Genomic DNA, 25,718 nt, shown 5'->3' with positions numbered 1-25,718 from the left:
TGGTTTTAATGAATACTTGTTGAATAAAATGAAGCAATTATGAGCATTTAAAAGTAAAACAGACAAATAAGAGTTCCTGTTTTCCAGGCTTAAATAGACCAAGATCACACCTCTCCCTAAAAGGCTCCATTTGGCCTCTCCTCCCTTTTAAACATGAGTTCAAGGTTTTAATCTCCAGTGAAGCTTATCCTCCACAAAAAGAATCTGGCCAGGCAAAGACAAAACCTGGAACTTCTCCAAGAAGACACAACTATTTGTAAAAAGAGAAGGAAGTTAAAATGCTCTTCTTAACTTAGTAGGTCTATTATTAGAGATATTAACCTTTTGTACTGATTTTTGTGACTAAATTTGCTTTTCTGTGATTAGAAAGAAATCACACACATAATGCCTAAAATCCTTTAATAATCGATTCTCTAAAATAGAATAATGTCTTGAATTATATTGGTAACTTCTTTCTCAACCAGTCAGATAATAAAGAAGTTCACCTCTTCTAGTAATTTCTAGCCCTTCTCTACAATACTGGCCCATGTAGAAGCAAATATGTAACAGGGAATGCTTGGCTTATTGAAATCCACACCCAAGTGAGAAATGTGAGTGCAGACCCAAAAATGTGGAATATTTGCGAATAGATCCTTTTGACTCTAGTAGAAGTCAGCAAAGAGGACCCTAACTTTTCCAATTAGAGCTCTCACATGTGCGCGAGCGCGCTCTCTCTCTCTCTCTCTCCTCCCCGACCCCCCATCATTTACGCACCTGACTCTCAATAGCATGAGGTGCCTTTTATGCAAAAAAAAATCTCTACACTTGTTCACATTCAGCCCTTAGATTTCTGGGCCTTTTTTCAGTCATTTGGCTCAAGAAATAAAGAGACAGGCCTCCTACTGAGAAGCCCCGGTGAAAAAATAGTTTTTAACTGGAATTCTTCTCTTTCCTAAAGGAGCAAATCAAGCCAGCTGGAAATCACTGCTGCCAAAATTTGTCCTAGAAAGACACAGACACCAAATGGAAATATCCAGCCAGACCACTGTTGTGGCGGGGAAGGAGGCAGGTGTTGTAGAAGGAGACAGTGACAACATCAAAAATCTGTTGGAAGAAGCTCTCTCTAAACACAGAGTAGTCCCTGGGAGTGCACTGGCCTGGTAGAGCAGATAGCAGAGGACAGTGACAGTCAGCCTATTTTGTTCAGATGGACCTACCGCGGGGATGAAAAGTGAGAAGAATCTTACCTGTGGCACACTGGCATTCATAGCCATTCGGGTGATCGATACACTTTGCCCCATTCAGACACGGAGTACTGGAACAGTCATCAATATCAATCTGGCAAACCGGCCCAGTAAAACCTTAAAAAAGGCACAGAAATGACACAAATCAATAGATTATCCTGTGTCTTTGTCTTCCTTTACTATGAGAATGATGTCTAAGGAAGGGAGGGTTAGGTTACTGGCAGGGATTATACCAATGGGCCAGCAAGTACAGTCCCCAAAAGGTCACTTGATTAACTGGATGAAGCTCAGGGCACTTGTGGTACATATCCACCAGTTTCTTGACAGCACAGATTTTACCTCTAAATAAAGCAAGTAGGAACAGAAATGTTTTAGGCAAAACCCTCAAACAAGTAACTGCAGCTTCACAGGCAACAGGAATCTTCTCTCTGAAGAAACAGTGGGAGAGGCCATCGCCTATGGCAGACAATTTGGCATATACTCAACCATAGCTTGGGGGAAAAGAGGAAAGACAGAAGATCTTGGAAAAAATTGACATGTGTTGTCTATTTCTGAACTCGTGGGGTGAAATGTCTAAAAATAATAATCTCACAGAGTGCATTCAAGAATATGACCCATGGGAAAAAATAAATCCTGAATAGCCTACAACTAAGGCTTCTGTGAAGTATGAGCATTCTGAAATATATACACAGACAGAGAGGTCATGGGCCATTCAAGAATAGACTTGGACTTCTGGCCACAAAGGATTTGGAAGATATACTAGCTAAAACAAATTCCCCATTTCTGTACACACACACTCCTATCACCAAATACTCATTTTAATGATTTCCTCATGTACAGCCCACACACATTCTCTCCCTCCTCCTTTCCCTGTGGTCAGCTGGCTTTATGCTTTAAGAGAAAACAGAGGAAGGGGGTGGGGCTTACCAGGTGGACACAGACACTGGAAGCGATTGACTTTATCCACACACTGCCCATTGTTCACACAAGGGTTGCTCTGACATTCATTTATCTCCAATTCACAATGCACACCTTTGAAACCTGAACAAAATGGACCACACAAGTGGCTTAGAAGGAGAGAAAGGAGTATTCCAGCCAAGAAAGCACAAATTTGCAAAAATGGCAATATCTTCTGTGAGCATGAACACTTCTGCAAACAGAAAACAGACTCTGCCCTGATGGGAAATAGTCACTCTAAGCATCAGCAGGACAGGGGAATACTATGAGACATCCACGTCACTGAAAAGAGGGGCAAGGGATTACTTCCAAAGACACTGGGAAGACCTATCACATAAACAAAGACTGTTCCACAGTTTTTGTGACCAATCCACACCTTCTGGACTGTGCCAGGCCCAAAGTGTCCCCACTCTGTGTTCCCAAAGACCAGTGAGTTGGGCTGTGGTTGCTCACAGGATGCAGGTCAAGGTCAGGAGGGCTTTCCAGGCTAGAGCAGCCAGCATCCTCAATTAGGCAGAGCAGCCAATGTCAGCCACCATTTTAAACTGGATTTGGGTGAATCCTCTGAGGATTCAAAACATCGTCTCTGCAGAAAAGCTCCAGAATACAACTAAACATGTGCCTCACTATGGATAAATGGCAAGTTCCTATATAACTGTAGGTAAAATTTATTTCTATAAATGGAACGGTATGGTATTTATAATAGATCAGGAGATCAGGAAAGCTTGCTATATAAAGGATTCTTATAGTAAATCATTTCTGAAATTTTCTATTACATGTATCTGGATTTTGACATAATAGGCTTGTTTAATTTGGTCTACATAGCTCTAAGAATTCTAGCACTGTCTTACTCTTCAAGTAAGGGGTTTGCCTGGCAACCCTGACTGCCTATAGTCCGCAGTCAGCATGAGGAATTAAATGTTGACAGAGCTCATGAAACTGCTACAGGACACTGCTCTACTAAGAGAAGTGCAGTGCAGTCCCTCCTCTCTAATGGGCCCATTTACCTGGCATGCACAGACATGTGAAGCCGCCAATCTTATCCAGGCAGGTGGCATCATTCTGGCAGGGGTCTGAGTGGCACTCATTGATGTCCATCTCACACCGAGGCCCTGCGTAACCCTTCAGACACTCACAGTGGAAGGCACCGTCCGTGTTCACACATTTTCCTGCATGCTCACAAGGATTGCTATTGGCTGGAAGATACAAACACTGATTACTGGGATCAAAGCACTTGGAAAAATTTTCCAAAAATGTAAACTATAGGCCGGGCGCGGTGGCTCACGCCTGTAATCCTAGCCCTCTGGGAGGCCGAGGCGGGTGGATCGCTCGAGGTCAGGAGTTTGAGACCAGCCTGAGCAAGACCCCATCTCTACTAAAAATAGAAAGAAATTATCTGGCCAACTAAAAATATATATAGAAAAAATTAGCCGGGCATGGGGGCGCATGTCTGTAGTCCCAGCTACTTGGGAGGCTGAGGCAGGAGGATTGCTTAAGCCCAGGAGTTTGAGGTTGCTGTGAGCTAGGCTGACCCTACGGCACTCACTCTAGCCCGGGCAACAAAGCGAGACTCTGTCTCAAAAAAAAAACAACAAAAAAAACACAAAAATGTAAACTATAAAAGAGGGTCTGATGGTTATAACATCAGCACTAGGGCTTTACTAATCTCACTCTTAATTTTCTATTTTCGTCCTTAATTTAAAAAAAGAAATAAGACTAATCTCAACTCTTGTGCCTTTTTGCTATTTCAGTTTCTGTCCAAACTGTCACTGAAGCAGGGCTTTCTATTAAGAATCAAGTACAGATCTTCCATATACTTCATTCCTAGGACAGAATATACAGTTACAGTGACACTGAAAGGGTTAGTTGTAAACATGGAACAAGAGAAATCTGAGGTTTGGTGTAACACACTTCTAAAGTAAAATATGCTTCAGCTTCAACACTTGCTGAGCTGGACAGACACTGGAAAGAATAGGAAAGGTTCTGTGTACTCACCCATGGCACACTCATCCACATCTTCTGTGCAGTCAGCCCCTTTGTAGCCTTGTGGGCACGTGCAAATGTACTGCCCATTCAGAGGGTTGGTATCACACAGTGCCCCCTTGTGGCAAGGATTGCTGATGCATGCATCATCCAGATGACACAGGAGACCTGTCACAGAGTGGGGCAGAGGAGACTAAGAAAAATGTCCCTCACTTGGGGAAGCGCTTTCTCTTTCACCAAGGAGGGAAAACCTTGTGATCAGTTCCTCACAATCCAACATGGAGATTTACAGGCAACTTCTCCTTTACCCAATCCTACATGGGGGACACGTTGCAGCCATCAGCAGAGCAACTAGTTACTCTGGACAATCCTAGAGCTCTGACCCGGAGCCCTCATCTAGACCTCCCCTCCAGGGCACAAACATTTACAGCCCAGAAAATAACAAGAGGGAGACATGAAAATGTAGATATGCTCCAGACCGTGTGTCAGATTTAGCAAATAAAAATAGAAGATGTCCAGTTGAATCTGAATTTCAGATAAACAAAAGGTAATTTTTTACCTTAAGTATGTCTCAAATATTCTACACATCCTGTATTTTATCTGGCACCCTACTTCCCCAAGATTATGTTACCTGAAGATCATGGGGCCCCCAACATCTCACTTGCCTTAGAAGAAAAAAGCCACTGAACGTCATCAGCCTCTACTACAGCAGCCTTTTTAATAGCATCAACATTCCTGCCTCAGGTGCCCCCAGGTCTCTAAAGATATTACTAGGCTTCCTGTTTTGTGCAGTTCACATGGGAACTGGATTTTCTAGTCTGCAATTAACTTAAAAACAGGTAACCAAGGCTTCTACCACAAAGCTGGAGGTGGGGCTTTTGGAAAGGCACAAGTATATTTCAAAACTGCTGGGAAGAAGTTCTCCCAGCTAAACTATCTTCTTCTGTCACATTCCTCCCTACATTGCTCTTCTACTCCTAGAACTAGTAGCTGTTAAATTGAGAGGCCAGTGCAATGTTAAACTCTATAGTCTGTAAAAATCTTTCCTTAAAGTAATATTTTCATAGACATCGAGGGTTCAAACGCACTTCAATGCTTCTCTCCTGACAACTCCTTCTGAGAAATAAATGCATTATTTCTTCTTAAAATGAAGTCTGTGGATGCATTTATTAGTCATTTTGTCTTAATACCTGACGTGCTTTTCAGTCTAACATCATAAGGAGTTCAGCAGATGCTTCAAAGACAGTAGTTACTAACTTTCCTTTTTTGGAATGAAAAACTGAAATACATAGAGTTGAGAGCTGAAGTTTTAAAGAAGACGACTAACTTCATAGCACTTACATTTCCAGAAGAACAGTCCTGAATGATATGTTTCTACAGATGGTAATTCAAAAAACTCAGCTATTGAAATGAAGGAGACGACAGAAGTCCTGAATGCTCCCTGCCCCTTCCCTGTTTTCCACCTCTGTCCTGCTGCCTTACCTGCCTTCCCCTCTGGGCACATGCAAGAGAAAGAGGCCACACGGTCAATGCAGGTGGATCCTGGAGTGCAGGAGGCGAAGGCGCAGTCATCGATGTTCTCACTGCAGTCGTCTCCACTCCAGCCATTCACACACACACAGCCATAGCCTCCATTGCGGTTGGTACAGGTGCCCCCATTCTGACAGGCATTGGGTTGCAGCAGGCACTCATCCACGTCCTCTGTGCAGAACTGTCCTTTTGGGGGAAAAGTACCTTTGATTAAGGCTCTTGAGTCTCAAAAGATTAGTACTGTATCAGTCCCTGTACACCTTTATGTGGCCTGCCTGAAATTAAGGCAGGTAGAGCTCACAGTAGGCCAGACACTCACAGGAATTTTAAGGCCACCTTGAGCCTTCTAAATGATATTTTTTCAGGGTAAGTCATTTCAAGAAGAACTCTGTGCTCAGAAGCTGCCATCACTAGAATCTCTGACAACCTATCAAAGAGAAGGTAAGACCTGTAGGACCCTTGGCTCAGTGAAATCCCTGGGTCAATGAATATACAACCAAAAAGAACAAGAAGAGTCTAGGAAACGAGCAAGGAAAAAATGAGAAGGAATCTACATGTCAAAATGTTAGGGCAACTGTCTTACATCTTGACTGTATAATGTCAGTATCCTGGTTATGATACTGTAGAACAGTCCTGTAAAATGTACTGCGATGCATCTACATCTACAATATATCTACAATACAAAGAGTCCAGGGTATCTCTTTATATTAATTCTAATAACTGTGAGTGGAAACTACAATTTTCTCAAAATAAAATATAATTTTTTAAAATGTTAGGGCAAGCAAGGATAGAGAGAAGAGATTAAGGACAATGAAAAGCCCTAGTAAAGTGTGGATGTGAAAGGTAAGGCCAAGAATAATGAGATTGGAGCAAACTGTGCTCAGCTTTAGGCTGAGCTCAAAGGGTGTGGATTTGTGGAATAAGACACAGGAAGTCCACCCAATGTAATAAGAGACGGAAAAAGGACTAGTTTGCTCTACCTGAAAAAGAGCTTACTGAAGGATGCGAAACATAGGACAACCTCTGGCTAAGCTGCAGCAACCATGGGGACCATGGCAAAGGCTCTCAGGCCCTTAACAAAGAATAAGAGGATGTCATCAACTTACAACCAAGAAATTTGTGATTAACGAAAGCAGTTTAGTGCCAGGCCACATGAGCTATGAAATAAATTAATGAATTGGTCCTGTGTGAGGTCTTTTAAAACCAGCTTAAAGAGCTATCAAAGGGAACTAAAATTTAGATCTCCTGAATTCTTTAAAACATGAAAAGTTGCTGACACTCAAAAAAGATCAAGGCACCCTTCATTCTTCCTTTGTAAATGAAACTCAACAAATAATTTAAAAAGGCATTCTGATGAAGAGGCCTATTAATGAGAAAATACACAATGTTTGTACTTTGAAAATTCCAAGGCTAGCCCTAGTCCCCAGAATACCTAACAACTCAACTGGCTCATGTATTTGTTGAAGGCCTATACTGCTGGCAGACGCTGGTTGTGTCTGACCTAACCTAACTGACCACCTTTTCTTTACTCCTATCTAACGTGTACCTCCATTACTATAGAACCAACATCACTCTATTCCAATTATTTGGTTGCACATCCATCTCCCATGACTTGGCTGCAAGCAGCCTTAGTTTTGAGATTTTTTTTCCCCCAGTGAAGAGCCCACTGCCTAGGATGGCAGGACAGGTATGTGGAAGTCTCTGGAACTCTGTGCTCAGCATCCCCCTTCCGTGCTCCTCTCCTCACTCCATCCATATAATTCCTGAAGGAAACACCATGTCTTTACATGATTGCACCCTCCTGGCCATAACTGACTGATCTAGGATCAGCATCGGATCCAAGCTACATCACTGTGTCTCTTTCCCAAATTATTGGACTAGAGATACTTTGCCACATGGCCCAAAAGGATGAGGAGGCTGGTCTGCAGACAAAGTGGCAAGAGTGAATCAGAAGTGCACAGAGAGAAAAATAAAATCATGGTGGCATTCAAGTTCTTGGTTCCAGTTCTTTCTAAAGCTCAGCTCCTCCTGAGTTCACTCAGTGGCACAGCCATTCTCAGAGATGTCTCTTGCAAAGGGTTGTCCTAATTTGAGATGAAGAACTGCAGCCAAAAGTATTAACCAATACAAACTGAGTGAGTGAGGAAGGGAGGGAGTGAAGGAGTGAGGGAGTGAAAGAGTGAGGAAGGGAGTGAATGAGTGAACTATTAAGGCAGTGAGTGAGGGAGTTAGTGAGGGAAGGAGTCAGGGGGGTGAGTAAAAGAGGGAGTGAATGAGTGAATGATTAAGGTAGGGAGGGAGAACTCATTGGCAATCCTCTCTCAAAGGGCAGATAATGTCATTTACTATAAAAACTTTTGCTCCCTTACAGTGCTAGCAGAAATGCTACCTCAAAGTAATGACAGCTGCGTTATCAGGATGCAGGCAGGATTGAGAAACGAAAACACAAACAAGTAGAAAAGGAGCTGCTGTAACTTGGAAAATTGCTGAGTCTTGCCTATTATATCTATGCTGCTCACCAACCAATTTAGATGTCATTTTTCCTTACTGAGGCTCTGTGATAACTCTGAGTACTATAAGACACTGTGTGTTTAAAAATATTTTGTGTGCATTTCTTTCTTTCTTTTTTTTTTTTTAAGAGATGAGATCTTGCTCTGTTCCCAAGGCTGGAGTGCACTGGCATGATCACAGCTCACTACAACCTCGAACTCCTGGGCTCAAGCAATCTTCCTGCCTCAGCACCCTGAGTAGCTGAGCTACTGGCACACATCACAAAGCCCAACTATTTTTTATTTTTATTTTTTTATTTTTTGGTAGAGATGGGATCTCCTTGCGTTTTCCAGGCTGGTCTCAAACTCTTGGCCTCAAGCAATACTCCTACATCAGGATCCCAAAGTGCTGGGATTACAGCCATGAGTCACCATGTCTAGCCCTACATTTCTTATGCATTATAATAGACACTGAAATAATGTAGTAAGACAGACCAGGTAAATAAAACAATGTCTGCAATGGAAATATGACACTCTTAGGAAAGGGAACCAGTAGACACTGATTGCTTACTATGAAGCAGACATTGTGCTTGGGGCTGTCACAAAACTTATTTATGGCTGAGGGAACAGGCTCAGAGAGGTAAAATAACTTGTCCATGTGAAGCAATGAGTGCAACAGAGCTGGGATTTGAACTGGGATGCCTGATTCAGATTCTCAACAAAGACTTGAGGTATGAACCTGACCATATCAAACTGTCTCTGCATGCCTCGGTTTTCCCAAGGGCACGCAGGCATGGGGAAGTGAAGAGGATAGAGGAGGGGAGGACTAAGATAATGACTCAAACAACAGGTTACTAGAAAATCTTATGACTGCAAACTACTGTGAAAAATGAAAATGTACTTTTGGGTACAGTTCATTATTTTTTCAATGAGATTGACTTTTGAAGATTAGATGCCTTCCCTGAACACCTCAGTACTATGTATCTGTTAGATGTGTTTGTTAGAGACAGGAAATCTAGAGACCCAGGAGCATACTGGTTTATAAGTAACTTTCCACAGGATGAGTCACCTTTCCCTAAGGTTCAGGTACATTTCTCTGGAACAACATTCTATCCCAGCCTTATTTTGGCCACATGTTTTTCCCCCTAATTACAATTCTGTTAAACAGTTCTAAAATTCAGAATGAGCAAAATGGTAACCAGGTTGGCCATTATTACAATTGCTTCTTCCAAAATTTCCAGTGGGACATCTGCCAAGACACTATACTTCCTTCCTGTCACGACCCTCCTGGCACAGAAGAAAACCAATGCAGAGGCCCCAAAATAAGAAATCAAGACTCAGAAGAGTAAATAAGCTTCCCAAGTTCACAAGGTGGTGAGTAAGAGCGTTGTCACTCAAACCCAGTCAGTCTGGCTGTAAATCTGACACACTTTGGCTGTTGCACAGTTGAGTATGAAGCCCTGGATTTGATCGACAGGATCTACAGACTAGGTCCCTGATCCCTGAGAAGCCATAAATGTATAGGACAGTGAAGGGACACCCATAGCAGAGAGGAATAAAGGCAGAAGGTCACTAAATATTAGGATAGGAAAAGTTCTTGGCAATCACCTACAGGTGTTAGGTATATGGTCCAAGGTCATTTGTCCTTTCTCCACTACTCCATGGCCAGAAAGACCAGCCTGGACTGGAGGGAGAAGCCTTGCTGAGGGTGCTAGGGTCTTGAAGATATTGAAATGACTGGAGTGGATTCTCCGGCTAGGGTATTACAAGAAGGAAAGATTGGAGGTCATTTGAGGCTCTGAATTTGACTATGAATTCTCAATTGGATACAACAAACAAACGAGGTTGCGGATGACATGACCAACACTCTGTCTGAAGATGAACTGAACAGTAGAACACAGGAGGGAGTAAAAGCAAACACCTTTCTTTTACTAGGGAGAGGGGGAGAGAGCATTAAGTTATGAGCTACCTAGCAAATAAAAGCCTGTGGTGAAAAGCGAGAGCTGGGTTGTTTCCATGCCCAACCAAGCTAATAAATCTTCAATTCAAACAAGTCTCAGCATGTATCATCACCTCTGTCAACACACAAACTTAGCTGGTGAACTCCCAAAATGTTGCACAAAGCTCAGTTAGGCAAGTTTTCCAGGGCAATAATTATCCTCTTAGTAATATCCACCTGTCAGATATTGCAGGCTACTGCCCTTTAGTGTCAGTAGTAAGGCCTAGTTAAGTCCTTTCCATTTTTTAAGGGCAAAAGAGAAAGGAAACAATTTGTTTTAAAAACTACCCTCTTGAATGCCACCATGACTCTGGACCAATCTGAAATGAAATGTCAAACTACAAAATGCTTAGGTGATACCTTAAACACTGAGAGACACGTACTGCCATAGACAATTTTCTAGCTGATCACTTTTGCATTGTGAGTATACTCAAATTCATAGCTATTCTTCATACATTTTACTCTTGCCACAATGGCTTCTGTTGGATCCCCAAACGTTACCTTCTTTCTCACTTTGGAGCCTCTGCATATGCTGCTCTCTACACCCAAAACACTCCTCCTCCTTCTCCACAGGACTAGTTCCCTGTATTGTGACTAAAGTGGATCTCCAAGTGACACTTCCCCATGATTCTGTACCACTGCATCTACTCCATTCAATCCCTCCTGGCGTACACCACGTGCTGTGATTTTATATTTATTTACTCTTTACAGGCTCTTCCTTCACTGCACTATTAGCTCCAGGAGGGCAGGGACAGTGTCTGCCTCTGACCTCAGTATACACGTCAGGCACTGTACTGGACCTTTGGTGTCAGTGGAGGAATAGACCTCAGACAACATCTAATCTAACATGCTCCGTTGACAGATGAGGAAACAAGAACCAGGGAGGTACAGTGACTTATCCAAGTCTACACAGCCAGTTGGCAGAAGAATTGGAAGTTGGAAATCGTTACATCTTGAAAAAGACGTTTGGGATCTGAGATTAATGCAGAACAAGTTAGTTTTCAAAATGGAGAAGGGGAATCTCAACTGACTGTTGGGGGAAGTAGGGGAAGACAAAGACAGCTCACTGTGCCACAAGTCAGATGACATGACACTACCAACCCACCATTACTGAAATAAGTAGTGGGTGCCGGTTTTGCAGGAATGGGGTCACTTTCACGTTGATCTTTTCTTATTGGCCCATCCTGTGGTTTTAGGATGAACGAGTGAGACTATGGGCACAGCCTGTGGCAGTAAATAGAACAGAGTGAAGCTAAGAGTGCACCGACATGAAAACCATGGCCCGACCTCATCCACTCCACCCTCCAGTCAAGTGAGCCGGGACCACTGAACAGACACCATTTATGAGCCGTAGCACACAGGGACACAAACGCTCACTGTGGCTCTCTCAAGGTACCACCAGCAAACCATCAATCTGACATGTGACTGGGAAGAGGAAAGAGAAGGACAAGGAAAGGAAGGGAAAGGAAAGGAAAGACTGCGGAGCCTTAGCAGTCTGTGGAGAAGCCCTCACCCTCCCGAGGCATCTCTCAACGGTGCCGTCTGTGGGAAAAGTTTCATCACGTCAGTGGTCAAGGGTCAACTCTCATTGCAACAACAATCCCCACACGAGGAACATACAGAAAATGAGCTTGGCTGGCCCTTCCCTGGCCCTGCTACCTTCCGCTCCATGGTTAAGTCAGGAGAATTCAGTCTCTGATACATCCTTCCAACCAGCAGTCACCCGGGCTCCTGAGTTCGGGAGTTTCATCCCTTTCCATACACAACAGAGCATTCCTGTCACCTCTATGCTCTAAAACCTCTGCTCTGTACACGTTTCCACGCTGCTGCTGGAGTTAACGGACAGAGGACACGCCTGACTGTTCTACGACCTGCTGGGACCAAAGCCGGGTGACATACTCTGTGTAAGCACTGGCGTCCACAGGGCTGCCCAATCTGAGTGTCACAGCTGAAATGTCACTTTCTCAGACAGACATCACCTTGCCTACACCAACCTCCATTATTTCTGCCTATTAATATGCTCTACTGATATGCTTTACTTTCCCTGCAAGGCATTTATTATAGTTCCAAATTCCTCAGGTACTTATGTGATCTCTGCCTGTGTTTCTCACTAGACTGTCAGTTCCATGAAGAAACGGGCGGTAACCTGTTCCCCTCATCGCTGAGACCCCAGCACTTAGGACAGTGCCCAGCTGATGCTACTAGTTGAGAAGTGCTCAGTAAGTACTTGCTGAATGAATGTTTATCTGCTTCTGTTTCCTCTTCCTTAAATCAACCTAATCCCCAAATAATAACCAGCTTTCACCTCGCCCCTCTCACAGCAACAAAGGGTGTCTCTATTCTGTTCATACCCAAAGTTTCCATCACCCCCTTATCTATATCCACCCGTCCACACTCAAAGGTCACATACCAGTCCCCTTCCTTTGTCACTACACTCCCTCTCATCTATGCCACACCCAAGTTCACCTTGCCTTTGCCCACTGATCCTTCACCTATGCCCCAAGGGCAACTCTCCATTATGGTGGACACCGTCCTTCTTTAACTGAAACCTAAGCTTCCCCTACAGACACCATCCCCGTCAGCCGTCTCCCACAGAGCTCTCTGACCTTCCTCTTCCAAACCCTGCCGACAGGAAATTCAGGGCGAAAGGACAGACTTTCTCTCACTCCCCAATGCCACTACTGACCTCAAACACTAAAAATAGATGTAGTAAGCTATTTCTAGGTGCAGGACATGGTGACAAGTGCGTCACATTGATTGTCAAATATAATCTTCATATATCATTAGTCTGCTTTTACACATGTAGCACAAACCTGGGCCACACTGAAAAAAAAACACTGAAGTATCTCAGGGAGGTAAAAAGAGCTATGAATGGGGAAAGATGAGCTCAAGCCAGGAACTGAAAAACTGAACACTACCACTCGTCCATTCATCTGTTTATTCAACAAATATATACATAACACACATCCACACATGCACACCACAGGCCAGACCCTGACCTGTGCACACTGGGATGATAATGGTGAACCAAACAGTCATGGCTTCTACTCTGCAGACCTTACACACAGAAGTTTCATAACCACACAAACGATGATAACATAGGATGATAATTGCTTTAACACACACTTATTGCCTTGGGAGCACAGAGTAGGGACAGTAAAGAAAAACTAGAGAGTGAAGCTTTCACGGGAAAGCCTGTAGAGCACGTAGGAGGAGTCTGCCTGGTTGTGTGCGAGTGTGCAAGTGTGTGCGAGCCTGTGTGGAGAAGAGGGTGGGGTAAGAGTATTTCAGGCAGAAGGAAGTGATGTGTATGGGCTTGAATAGAAGAGAGAACATGGCTCATTTGAGGCAATGAAAAAAAATCAGTGTGGCTGAATTACAAGGCATGCATGGGAGAGTGGAGAGAGACGTGGCTGGAGAGGGAGTGACACGCAAAGCCATGGAAGTTGATCCAAAGACAAGGAGGAGCCACTGAAGCGTTGTCAGCAAAGAAACAACTCCATCCAATTTGTGTTTCAGAAAGCGCACTCTGCTGCAGTGAGCAGAATGGACTGAACTCCATCTCACCCTTCCAGGTCAACAGCAATTTCAAGCACCGGGGAGTCCAGCCCCTGTGGCCACTATAGCAGCAAGAAGTCTGCAGTATATCTTGGCAAATTCCAGATGCAGCTGCACCAAAAAGCACCCAGGCTCAGCCACTGCATGGAGAGCCGTGGAAGCTGGGCCAGGGCTGGGCATTCAGAAAGCTCACCCCTGCCACAGAGGCTTGTCCACACAGAGGGGACAGTGCTGCCAAGCTTGGTCCCCTGGGAGGGGGCCCTCATTCTCTGGCTCTCTCCCCCCTTCCTTAGGCTGCAGGGCTGTTAAGCCAGTTTCCATTAGAGAGCCCCTCACCTCACTGGGAGGGAAAACCAGCTGTAACCAGGCTGAGAGTGAGGGGATCCACAGAGCACCTACCTCCCCTATGTATGAGCAGGCAGTTACTCTGCACAGAATGAGCAAAATGGCAAAAACCAACAGGGCACCTATTAAAGGATTCTATAACATAAAACATGGAGGACATAACACTTGAGTTGTAATGAAAAACATACCGGGAAAATTATTCACTTCTGAAGTTAATACATTTTAGAAAAAATTGGTTCTGTGCTCTCAAGACATCTGCACGTACATAGGTTTTATAAAGAAATGGAAAATAACATAGGACACCAGACACTGATGAAAAGAGGGAAGGCTGAGAGGCAGAGGATCTAAATGAGAAGAGTAATTATTAAAGCAAATAAGAATGCAATACAAAGAAAAACCAAGACTGGAAACCATAAAGTACGGAACTGACACTGCACAAAAAGAACATAAGAAGTGAAAAGCCTAAGAAGCTCTTGTAAATACAAAGGGAAAAACAAGCAAGTTGAAATATCAAGAGAAGTTCTGAGCTGTGGGGAAGAAAGATCAAAGACTCAATGCAAAGGTAACGGTTGTTCCTGAAGGCACTCAGGCATACAGCAAGGGCACTCTTTTCTGAGTTGAGAACAGATCTAAGTCTGCAAATCCAAAGGGCTCAACAAGTATTCAGATGGAAATAATGAAAAAAAGAGAGTATACCTAGACAAATAGTGGTTGAAGACTTGTTTTGAAAGAGAGAAAGAGAGAGGGCAGGGTAGCTACCAAGGAAGAGGAAACCCCACTGTGACATGACATTTCTCTATAATACTCTCCACAAGAAGCGAAGGAATTGTCTAGGACCTTCATGAGATTAATTTTTGACCTAAGAATCCAATACCTAGGGAGGCAAGTGAATCTTTTTCTTCTTTCTGTCTCTTATAACACCTAGCATATATATAGGATGTAATAGCTCTTCAAGAAATACCTGTTATTGAAGCTACTTACAACCATTCTGTGGGAACGTGAGAAACCATGAAGTGATGCTGGATCTTGCCAGGAATGGAGCCAAAGCTAGTCACTGAGTAGATGCCATTTGTGTAGGAAGCAGCTAGATCAAAAGAGATAATCTAAATATCCAAGAGCTCTGAATATGTGCCAACATGTACCTTTCCCGCAAAAAAACATTACTCAAAGGTATTGCTATTTGACTGAAAAAAATAATCAAAATAAACAACTTATGAATGAAAAAATTGTGACATAAATACTGTGATGGTTAATGTAAATCAAGTTACATATAAAACTAAGTCTAAAAGATTATAAATTAGGTTATAAAACATTGTGACTATCAAGAATTTTTTTAAAAAGATGCATGACATTTTAAAATTCAATCATCGTAATAATACTATGAAATGAATTTTTCAATCCCAGATTATATAAACAAAATCTGCAGAGTGAAGGGAAAACAGAGACGAGGAAAGAAACCTATTATAACTCCTTATTCTACACAGGAGGGAATCAGTAAATACAGTATCATTTTTGACACAACTAATTAGGGAAGTTGATTGATTCAAGTCCCAACTTGCCTACACGTTTTCCCATAAAAATGAAAATACTAAATACTGTAATTTCAATCATCTCACTTCTGCCTGTTGTGCTTATTGGACCAATTTCCACTTCCTTGAATGACTTATGCACACGGCTTATATTCTTCTCCCTCTTTCCCCTCCTGTCTCCCAGGAAGTCAGAATCTGCGCTGAGGGTAAATAAGGTCACCTGAGCCAAGAGTTCCTACTTTTGTCAAGTTGACGAACCTCCATATCCACTCCAGATCACAGCACACACACCTTCTGGACCTCGCTACAAGACACTCATTGTTCTAGTTCAAGATCTCACACTTGGCACTTCCACTCTCTGACTATAACTTCCTGTCTTCTTCCTTTCCATTCCCAGCAACAATTCCACCTAATTTACCCCCCACTAACAAGTACAAGAGTAAACCTCTCCCAACAAGCGGGTTCTTAGCCAACCCTCTTCTAGCTGCCTGATCTCCTAGTCTAGCCAAGGCTCTATGGTAGGTCACAGGAACAAAGTTTCTGTCCCCTGAGGGTCTGCCCTGTACCTCTCTCTCTCTTCCTCTTTAGGAAACCCTTTCTGTGCAAAGTGTTGAATAAGTTATCCAAACCCATTGCTAACTTTCCTCCTTCCTCAACCCCCACTTTTCTCAGGAACTGCATTTCAGAAGATTTCTAATAACCTCAAAAATTCTGATTAAACTTTTGCAGCTATCATACTTATTTGAGTCTGCTGCTTGTCTCTCATTCAATAACCATAGTTTGTTAAAAATCTGTCCTGGGATTGTCAAAATAAGAGAAGTTTCCAATCTATCAGAGGCTGACAGTTCATTAGGTGAGCTTAGCACCTAAGCCAGTAAGAGACATAAAATAGTACAGGAGCTGCCCAGAGGCACGAGACTTGAGTCAAGGGCAATCTTACAGTACTGATATCTTTGACTCAGTGACACTATCATGGCCCAGCTGTCTTCCCACCTATCATGCCTCCCCTTTGCTTGTCTTCCTTCTTTGGATCCCCTTCCCCATCCATTTCTGAAGTGTATACATTTCTTACAGTTCATGTCTAAACCCTCCCTTCTTTTCATTCCACATACTTTCTGGTACAGACTTTATACATTCCTATGATTCCCTAAAAATGACTTAGAATCTGAGTCTCCAGCCACTACCTTTATTGTGAGCTTGTGGGTTTTCCTGCTGTATGTTTTTCACTTGGAACACTCACCTTAAACTTACCATCATCTCTACCCTATTTCTCTATCTCTGTCAATAGCCCATACATTCTCCCATTACTCAGATGAAAGCAGAAGTTAATTCTTCTCAATCTCCTTTCTTACCCCACCAAGTACTTACATCATTCCCAATTCCTACCCACACTTCTTTCAAATTCACATCCATTTATACTTCTACCACCTATTGTGGTTATATGTAGACTTTCTTATTTCTTCCTAGTAAATTTTACCACTCTTTAAACATAGAAATTAATATTTTTTTCTTTGTGTCTCTTATAGTATCTAGCACAGTACACTGAATGGAGTAGTTAATTGTCCAGTAAATATCTGTTATTGAACCTACTCACAACCCTTCCATGGGAACTTGAAAAACATGAAGTTCAGTCAAAGCTAGACACTGAGTCATGGACCACAGGGAAGGAAAGATCCTTTTGTGTCACCTCTAGTATTCTGCAGGGCTATACTATCCACTTGCCCGTTTCCACCATGTTGGCCACTAATCATCACTGGGACTTCTGGGATGAGGGTGCTTCAGGTTAGCACTCCAGCAGTCTGCCCAACTGATGGGAGACTGGAATTGGGGTCAGGAGGCAGAATTCCAGAGAACAGGCTTATTGTAGAGTCCTCACAATCAAGGTGACAGCAAAGAAATTGAAATTTAAGATGTATTTCCCCATGTGGAATATAAATGAGAATACCTTTGCAGTCCCAGACATAATTAAATCATTTCCATTCTCAAACAAAAAGTTCCATCTCAAAATTCTTAAACAAAATAAAAAAGGCAGAAATGTGGTTGTGAGAAAAGCCTCATGCTAGAGAAAAACTTATCATCAACTAAAGGCTGGACTGAGACAGGAATATCTAGTTCAAAATTGAAATACCACCATGAAAAGACTCCCTTCCCAGACACAAGGAGCTCATGCACCACCTCTGGCATATGTACTTGCTAATTCATGCCAAACATTTTTACTGAAATTGGAACAACTGACAGCAATGGAAATCTTAACCGACTCTTTAGGCTCATCATGCTATAAAGGAGAGCTGAGAGAAAATATGGTCAGTTTTATGTGACTCATATCCACCTAACTTACATTGTTCATTTCTGCTTAATGTCCCAAAGCACTAATCCAAGACCAAGCTGAAATTCCATTTCTAGATTAATAATAAGCACAGGAAAATAAATCACATCTGCCCGAGGAGTGAACCCAAAACCAAAAGCAGCCACAGAGAGGAATTTGTGAGTTGAGCTTAGAGTCAACTTTAATTCTGAAGGAAATGAACCTTTTAAAAGAAAATTCAAATAACAATCTATGTAGACAAAACATTAATCTACACTGCTCTAATAAATTTTTGAGCCTTTTAAAACCTTTTTTTCCCTTAAATGGATATCTGCCAGTGCAGAACTTCTCTGATAAGATGGCTTGGGGCCAACTACAGTATAATAGAGACATTTGTGCTCTGTCTTCATCAAACCCTTAGGTATACTTCTATGTTCTGAAGGAACATCTAGTTACTCAGATTTATCTCCATAGCAAGATTCCTATGAAGAAGTAAAACATCTGCCCACTCTCACTCTCTAACAACAATTTCTTTTTTCCACCTGAGCTTAAGCTAGTGCAAAAGAGTGATAGTTTTTGGAGGCACAAAGAAACTCTATTTAGACACCCACCACAGGTAAAAAGGCCTGAATTAAACTACAACACAGTTCTGCCCATAGGTGATGGAGAACCACACCAGTACAAGGCCAACAGGCTTTCTTCCACTGATGCCAACGTAAGGCCTCACCTATGGATGGCTACAAGTCTATCCCTCTACCTCCAAAGATCAGTATGGATGCTCCCACTTAGCAGCAGCATGGTAACACCCACACACACCATCTTTGAATCCAGAGTAATGCTGTCCAACAGAAATATAATAAGAGTCACAGATATAATTTTAAATTTTTCAGTGGTCACTAAAAAAAAAGTAAAAAGGAACAGGTGAAATTAAATTTAATATTATATTTTATTTAACTCAATGTATCCAAAACATGATCATTTTAGCATCTAATCAATATTGAAACATCACTGAAAAGATATTTTACTTTTTTTATACTATGTCTTCAAAATCAGGCATTATACAGTTACAACACATCTCAACTTAGACCAGCCACATAGCAGATGTTTAATATTTAGTAGTCATGTGACTCATGACCACCATACTGAACAGCATGAATCTAGAATGTTTAGCATGATAGTTGTTTTCTGAATAAATGAAAAGATCAAAAAGATTTTTATTACATCACTGATTCTCCCAATACCCCAATGAAGTAAGTAAGAGGTAACAGTTTCCTAAAAAGCAAATAAACCCTTCTAAGAAAAGGAATCCGATATTTACCCCAAATATTTACCCCAAATCAAACCATGAATAAAGCTGGAAAAATTTCTGCTCATCTTAAGGCCAGAACTTGGTACATAAGACCTAGCCTTTTATGTATGTGCACTTATAAAAACAAAACCGTAACTATCAGGCTCTTCTCATTAAAAATATGGCAAATTCCCAAATCTCCATTTATTTAAAATTAATGCCCGGCTTTTTTTCAGACATATAATCCCACATATTCTTTTTCATATAACTGGCAAATTTATTTCCTATTCTACTAGCCTATTCCAACCCTTTTTCTATTTTTTCAAAAGCCAGACCAAACAGTTCATGCTTCAACTCTACAGCTGGAAATTGTAAAAGGAATTCTGAAGAAAGTTGTAATAAAGCTCTTAGGCATAGTGACAAAAGCACCAGACTGAATATAAAACATTCACCGTAATGTTAACTTCTAACCTCAAACTAACCAGCCAGGTTCTTAAAAAGGAAAAACACAAAGAGTAAATCACTAAATCTTAGAATAATAAAATTATAAATTGAATTTTCAATCCATTAGAAAGACCCAAAGTCCTTAAAAAAATAGACAAGGCAACTAATAGAATCAACTCTATGGAGAAAAAAAGCACATATTTGGAGTTCAACAAGCCTAGATCCAAACCCTAACCCAACCACTATGTGCCTTGGGCACATTATTTAACCCTTTTGAATATGCGTCATCATTGGTAAAAAAGATATTTGCTAAATTCTACCCCTATTACAGTTATTGCAAAGACTACATAAAATAAAACATGGTAATTAGCTCAGTATTGGGGTGCTAATGTTAGTTAGCTTCTAGACCCCAGCCACATTCATTTCCTCAATTTGTATAAAGCACAAAATACTAATCTGAATTTATAGATCCAATATCAATAGAAATAGAAGCTCTATGACACAGAATTTTCTTCTGTTCTTCTCTTCATAATGGGCTAGGGGCTGGGATGGTAATCAGCCCAGCTACATGCTACTGAGAATAAAAGTTTGTAAGAAGTGCTAGTTAACTGCTGTCATCAACAGTTCCACCACCCCATAACTTGGTATCTCCTTCACATCAAGCATATGCTAATGTCAGTATAAATGTGGTGAGTGTTATCACAGAGGAATGCATGCTGTTACTAAGGGAGTCCAGAGGAGAACACTTAGCTCAGCCTGGAGAGAGGTCAGGGGAGGCACCCTGAAAAAAGTAACCACTTGATTTCCGTCAGGCAGGCAAAAAATGGTTTAAAAAGGGGGAGAAAAGCGGATAAGGGAAATCTAGAGAAAAGGAAGAGCATGAACGGAGACACAGGATATAAAACAACACACAGTAATTATAGGAGAACTGGAAGCAGTTCTTATTGCTAGAGTGTGAAGTGCTGTCGGATGCACGAGAAGACTAGGGAAGGAGACAGGGCTGAGGCCATATGGGGCTTTACCTAACAGAGAAAAGACCTGGACTTTATCCTGTTGATGGTGGGCAGGGCAAAAAACAAGGCTTGTCATTGGAAATCAAAGAATTTGCATTAACAGCCTGAACAACATAGCGAGACCCTGGTTCTACAAAAAAATAGAAAAATTAGCTGGGCATGGTGAAGCCTGCCTGTATTCCCAGCTACTGAGAAGGCTGAGGTAGGAGGATCACTTGAGCCCAGGAAATTTGAGGTTGCAGTGAGCTATGATGATGCCACTACACTCCAGCCCCAGGCAACAGAAACTCAGTCTCCAAAAAACAAAAAAGAATTGGCATGAAAAACTGAAAAAGAGGAAGGAAATCTGTGGTAGAAAACCAAAAACTGAGGATCACTCTAAAAGACAGACAGCAGATCAAAAGAAATAAAAATTGCCACATTAAACTTATCCGTATTCTCTGCCACCCCCAAAACACAGAAAGAAACATCTTTTAAAGACTTTGATAGAAAAGAGGCATTTATTGAACCTCCTGGGGTAGGAAATTTGGGTAAAGTATCATTTCACTGGGAAAGTTCTCCCCAAGAGCAGACCTTCCTAATTAATATCAAAGCAGGAAACCAAGTGTGGTATCAAAGAAAAACCAGCAATGAAATTACAATGCCGTTTGAACTTCATTGGCATCAGAAGCCTCGGGACCATACAGAGTCACTCTCCCACACGGCAAGCAAGAGATTAGAACAGGGTCAAGTTCCTAACAAGTATCTCATCTTGCCCAATACTGTGAGGACCATTAAAAAGAAAAAAAAATGTAAATCTTTCCAGTTATTATTTCTCATGTAATTAACTTCACAGTAATTTTCTAAGTTTAAAAAATAGCCTCTGAAAAATCTACCATAGAAATGGCAAATCTAGAGAAAGAAAGAATGTGACAGAAAGAACAGAGGCTTAGGAGTAAAGTCCTAGGATCAAGACATCATGAAGAAATTCTAGGGAAAGTCCAATTTCTAGGGAAACCCAGTGGGAAAGTATAAAAAAGGGCAGTTTGAGGATTAACAGCAGAAATGTGTGCCCTTCCAGGAAATCATGTTAACTGAAGTTTTAAATCCTTTTTGTTTTTTTCTAGTCATAGTCTATAGCTCTCAAGAGTACTCTAAGTAATGAGATGCTACAGATAAGGAAAAGCAATTCAGAGAGGCTAAACAATATCAGGTAGTAATGGCTGCAATCCAACATCAAGACTTCCTTGCAGGAGACAGTCCATCACTAGACTGTAGTTTCTTCTTATAATATTAACTTACTTCTTGGGTTTCCACATTAAATCAATCAATTTCTCTCGAAAAGGCTCAGTTCTTAGTCCCTTAATCAGTTCTTAATTGTCTCTACTTTCAGTAGATAGATGAACAGATATAAAGAGAAATTAGAAATAAATGTCTACATAAAATCACTCAACTTTCAAAAATAAGTGAAAAACCTTCCTAGGACACTGTCGGAAACTTATAAGAGGCTGTAAATTAAGCAGTACTACTCTTCTAATGTCAGAGGCAGAAAAATCTAATTTTGTCCTGTGTGCAAAAAGGGATAAAAGAAAGAAAAAACAGAAATGTAGGATGGATATCATAAAAATACCATCATCAAAAGTACCTGCCTCACTCTTTGCCTAGTTATGTGACACAACAATATGGTGGGATAGATTTCTGTCCATGAACAAACAATAAGCTCTGAACTCTTGTGGTCTGTGCAATTTATTTTGGCATTTCAGTATATTAAGCATCTACTGTGTTACAGGCAATATGCTGTTTTTTCCAGATAAGCAGCTTAGGGTCTATTGTAATGCTCTTCTCTCACATCTGCCACAAGAACTAGTAAGGTGCTGAGTTCAGAGCAGCTGCCCAATAATACCTGTGAAAATATGTCTTTTAGTGAGTACAGGAGAACATATGGGGTTAGCATTATATCCATTGATCTAGCATGGAGACTCCGCTCAGTTCACACACTAGTTCCAGACCAGCCCTAAGATAATTTGTAAAAGGTGCTGACTTCATTAACAGTCTGCCTCTGGTTACCAATCCACACCCCACTCTGGTGGATGCACAAAACTGCATGTACCTGTCCATTGAGGTGGGCAGCGGCAGTTGTAAGTATTGACCCCATCCACACAAACCCCTCCATTCTGACACTTGTGGTTAGGGCAGTCATCAATATTCCGCTCACAGGTGCTTCCTTCAAAACCTGGTAAGAGAAAAACAAAAGATGAAAGATGAATTCTCGTACAGAAGAAGTGATTTGCCCTTCTCCCACAGGACATTGTCGTCAGAACAGACCTGCTTCATGATTTCAGTTCAACAGCCAGCAGCTGCTCAACCCAGGACTCAGCTCATGAAAAATCCCCCAATCCTCTGTCTTCTCTGGCCTCAAGCATAGGTAGGCAGTCAAAGTGACTCATGCCAATGACACACCTTCATAGTTACCCCACAAGTACTTCAAAGTGTTTTCATGAAATAAAATCCCAGGAAAGATAAATGTCTAATTGGGACAGACATTCACTGGTTCTAAAAAACAGGGGTATTAGATTTTCCCCAGCTCCATACTAGTCTAATGGGAAGAACAGAAAAAAGACTACCTAATTAAATTTAAGTTCCTTTTATTTTTTTTCTTGGGATGATTGCTCAAGGAGGCCTCCAAACTAGGTGGGCAATGGTGTTGGGGGGACACAGGAAAAATATTGAACTTAAAATATGAAGATATAAGTCAAGTCCCAATCTCCCCACCTATAAGCTATTTAATACACAGTAAGTTAAAACTCTGAATCAGCTTCCTCATCTGTAAAACAAGGCTAATTCCACTTGCCCAGCCTGCCTTTCTAGATTGTTGTAAATGCCACATCATGAGTAAAGTGCTATACAAATGTTAAATGCTAGCTGAAAATGGGGTAGCATTATTACTAATTAAACTTACCAGCACTTCAAATTCTTCATGCTCTTCTCTAAATTTATAGCATTGCTTCCCTCCTCTTGATTTTTTTCTTTTATTAAAAATGAACCCAGCACCTTAAACTTCACCCTAACTGCTCACAGTGTGGTCCTCTGTAATTTATATATTGGGCTACTTCCTTTCTCTTTCCTGGATACCAAAGCCCTGAGCAAATAAATTAGAAGACTACGAGCTTTAAGATAAGACAACATTCAGTGAACATTCTCCTACTTGAAATATAGTACAATTAAGTATTTGGCCTCCTCAAAATATCCCTTAAGATTCCTCTCGCTCAGTCAAAACATTTATTGGGTCTTACACTAGGCATTGGTGACATAACAGTGATTACAAGAGACAGAGTCCCTGCATCCATGGCATTTACCATCTAGTCAGTGAGACAGACATCATTCACACCTTGCTTTTTATTCACTCCTTACCAGTTACCCTGGAATTCTGTGTCTGCTCTGCTACATTGGAACATGCTGGTTTCTCTGAATACAGTGGCAGTCAAGTAAATGAGCATAAACCAAGTAGCCAAAAAAATTACCAGGAAATCAATTTATGGAAGATAGAAATAATCAAAAGCTTAATTGAAGGAAATTATATTTTTCCAGGTATTTGGTACTCTGTTCATTCAAGTGCATAAATCACTGAATAAGCCTGAGAAAGACTATGAAAATACATTTGGACTTTTAAAAATTTATCATATTTCATATTTCTGTTTAATTTTGTGAAAAGTCATACAAATGGACTGACTAATAAGCCAGAAAATGATGAACTGTTTAAGCCCATCCCTAATTATGATTAAGAAAGTGAAGCTGAATCTACAGATCTATCATGTAGCAGTCCCTGAATGAGGACTGAGGTCTGTGTTCCTACTCTAGTGCTCTTAATGAAGACATTCTTTAGAAAAGTTAAAGATATGGTTTTAGATGGTTGGAGGAAATGGGCTCCTGGCCCACAAGTGCTAGAACTTGTGTGGTCTGGTGATGTACTAAAACTGGTGATAATCACCCTCTCCTTAACTTGATCTCTCTGGTGACTAAGACTAAATAGGGTTGACTGAGGCACCAGGGAGGTAGTAAAGCCCTTGTAACTAAGCTATAAGGAATAGAAACTGTGGCCCTGACTTGATATTAGCCAGTGTTACAACTAACTGAATTCACCAGCAAATCTGTTCACAGACAAATTAAGAAAGCAGAAGCATAATCAAAACAGATAAGAAATAAAGTATTTTCTTTTTATGACTAATTGACTGTTTTTTAGGTAGTTCTTCCCTGTCTTACCTAGGTAGATAGGTAAGAAGGCAGCTAACTAAAAGAGTTAATTCTGGTTAAAAGCATGGCCTCTGGGGCCAAACTACCTAGGCTCAACTTTCAGCCTTACCATGCAATAGCTGAGTGAAAGTAGACAAGATACTTAAAATTTCTTGGAGGATAAACAGTACCTACCCTCAAAGGGTTATTGTAAAGATTAAATGAGTTAGATATAAATAGCACTTAATTCAATAAATGGTCCTGGGATAACCAAATATCCATCTGCAAAAGAATGAAGTTGTATGGACCCCCTTCTCGTACACAAAAATTAACTCAAAATGGATCAGAGAACTAAAGGTAAGAGCTAAAATTATAAAACTCTTAGGGGAAAAAGCATAGTAAATCTTTGTAACTTGGGCTAAACAAAACTTTCTTACATAGGACCAAAAGCACAAGCAACAAAAGAAAAAACAGATAAACTGGACTTCATCAAATTTAAAAATTTGGGCTTTAAAGGATTCACCAAGAAAGTGAAAAGACAGCCCACAGAATGAGAGAAAATATTTGCAAATAATATTATCTGATTAGAGATTTGTATGTGGGATATATAAAGAACTGTTACAGCTCAATGATAAAAAACCAAATAACTCAATTATAAAATGGGTAAAGGATCTGAATAGATACTTTGCAAAGAAGACACACAAATGATCAACAAGCATGTGAAAAGATGCTCAACATCATCACCCATCAGGGAAATGTAAATCAAAACCAAAAGGAGATATCAATACCTATCCATTAGGATGGCTATGATGAAAAAGACAGATAATAACAAGCGTCAGCAAGGAT

The 25,718-nt window shown here is 41.1% G+C and overlaps 1 protein-coding gene across 2 annotated transcripts in view; it reads right to left on the bottom strand.

Moving 5' to 3' along the window:
• Positions 1-25,718, bottom strand: part of NOTCH2 (notch receptor 2) — a 150,299-nt gene that overhangs the window by 49,131 nt on the left and 75,450 nt on the right. For both annotated transcript variants that reach the window (XM_045544826.1, XM_045544827.1), the window contains exons 5-10: positions 22,753-22,875; positions 5,646-5,879; positions 4,176-4,331; positions 3,188-3,376; positions 2,151-2,264; positions 1,227-1,340 (exon numbers count right to left, since the gene is read on the bottom strand). In XM_045544826.1, coding sequence (XP_045400782.1) covers positions 1,227-1,340; positions 2,151-2,264; positions 3,188-3,376; positions 4,176-4,331; positions 5,646-5,879; positions 22,753-22,875 — 930 coding nt within the window. The remainder of the gene's footprint in view (positions 1-1,226; positions 1,341-2,150; positions 2,265-3,187; positions 3,377-4,175; positions 4,332-5,645; positions 5,880-22,752; positions 22,876-25,718) is intronic.

The sequence above is a fragment of the Lemur catta genome, chromosome 3 (genome assembly GCF_020740605.2).
Source record: "Lemur catta isolate mLemCat1 chromosome 3, mLemCat1.pri, whole genome shotgun sequence".
Lineage (NCBI taxonomy): Eukaryota > Metazoa > Chordata > Mammalia > Primates > Lemuridae > Lemur > Lemur catta.
The sequence above is the reverse complement of the archived record's forward strand: the minus strand, read 5'-3'. Positions and strand labels throughout refer to the sequence as shown.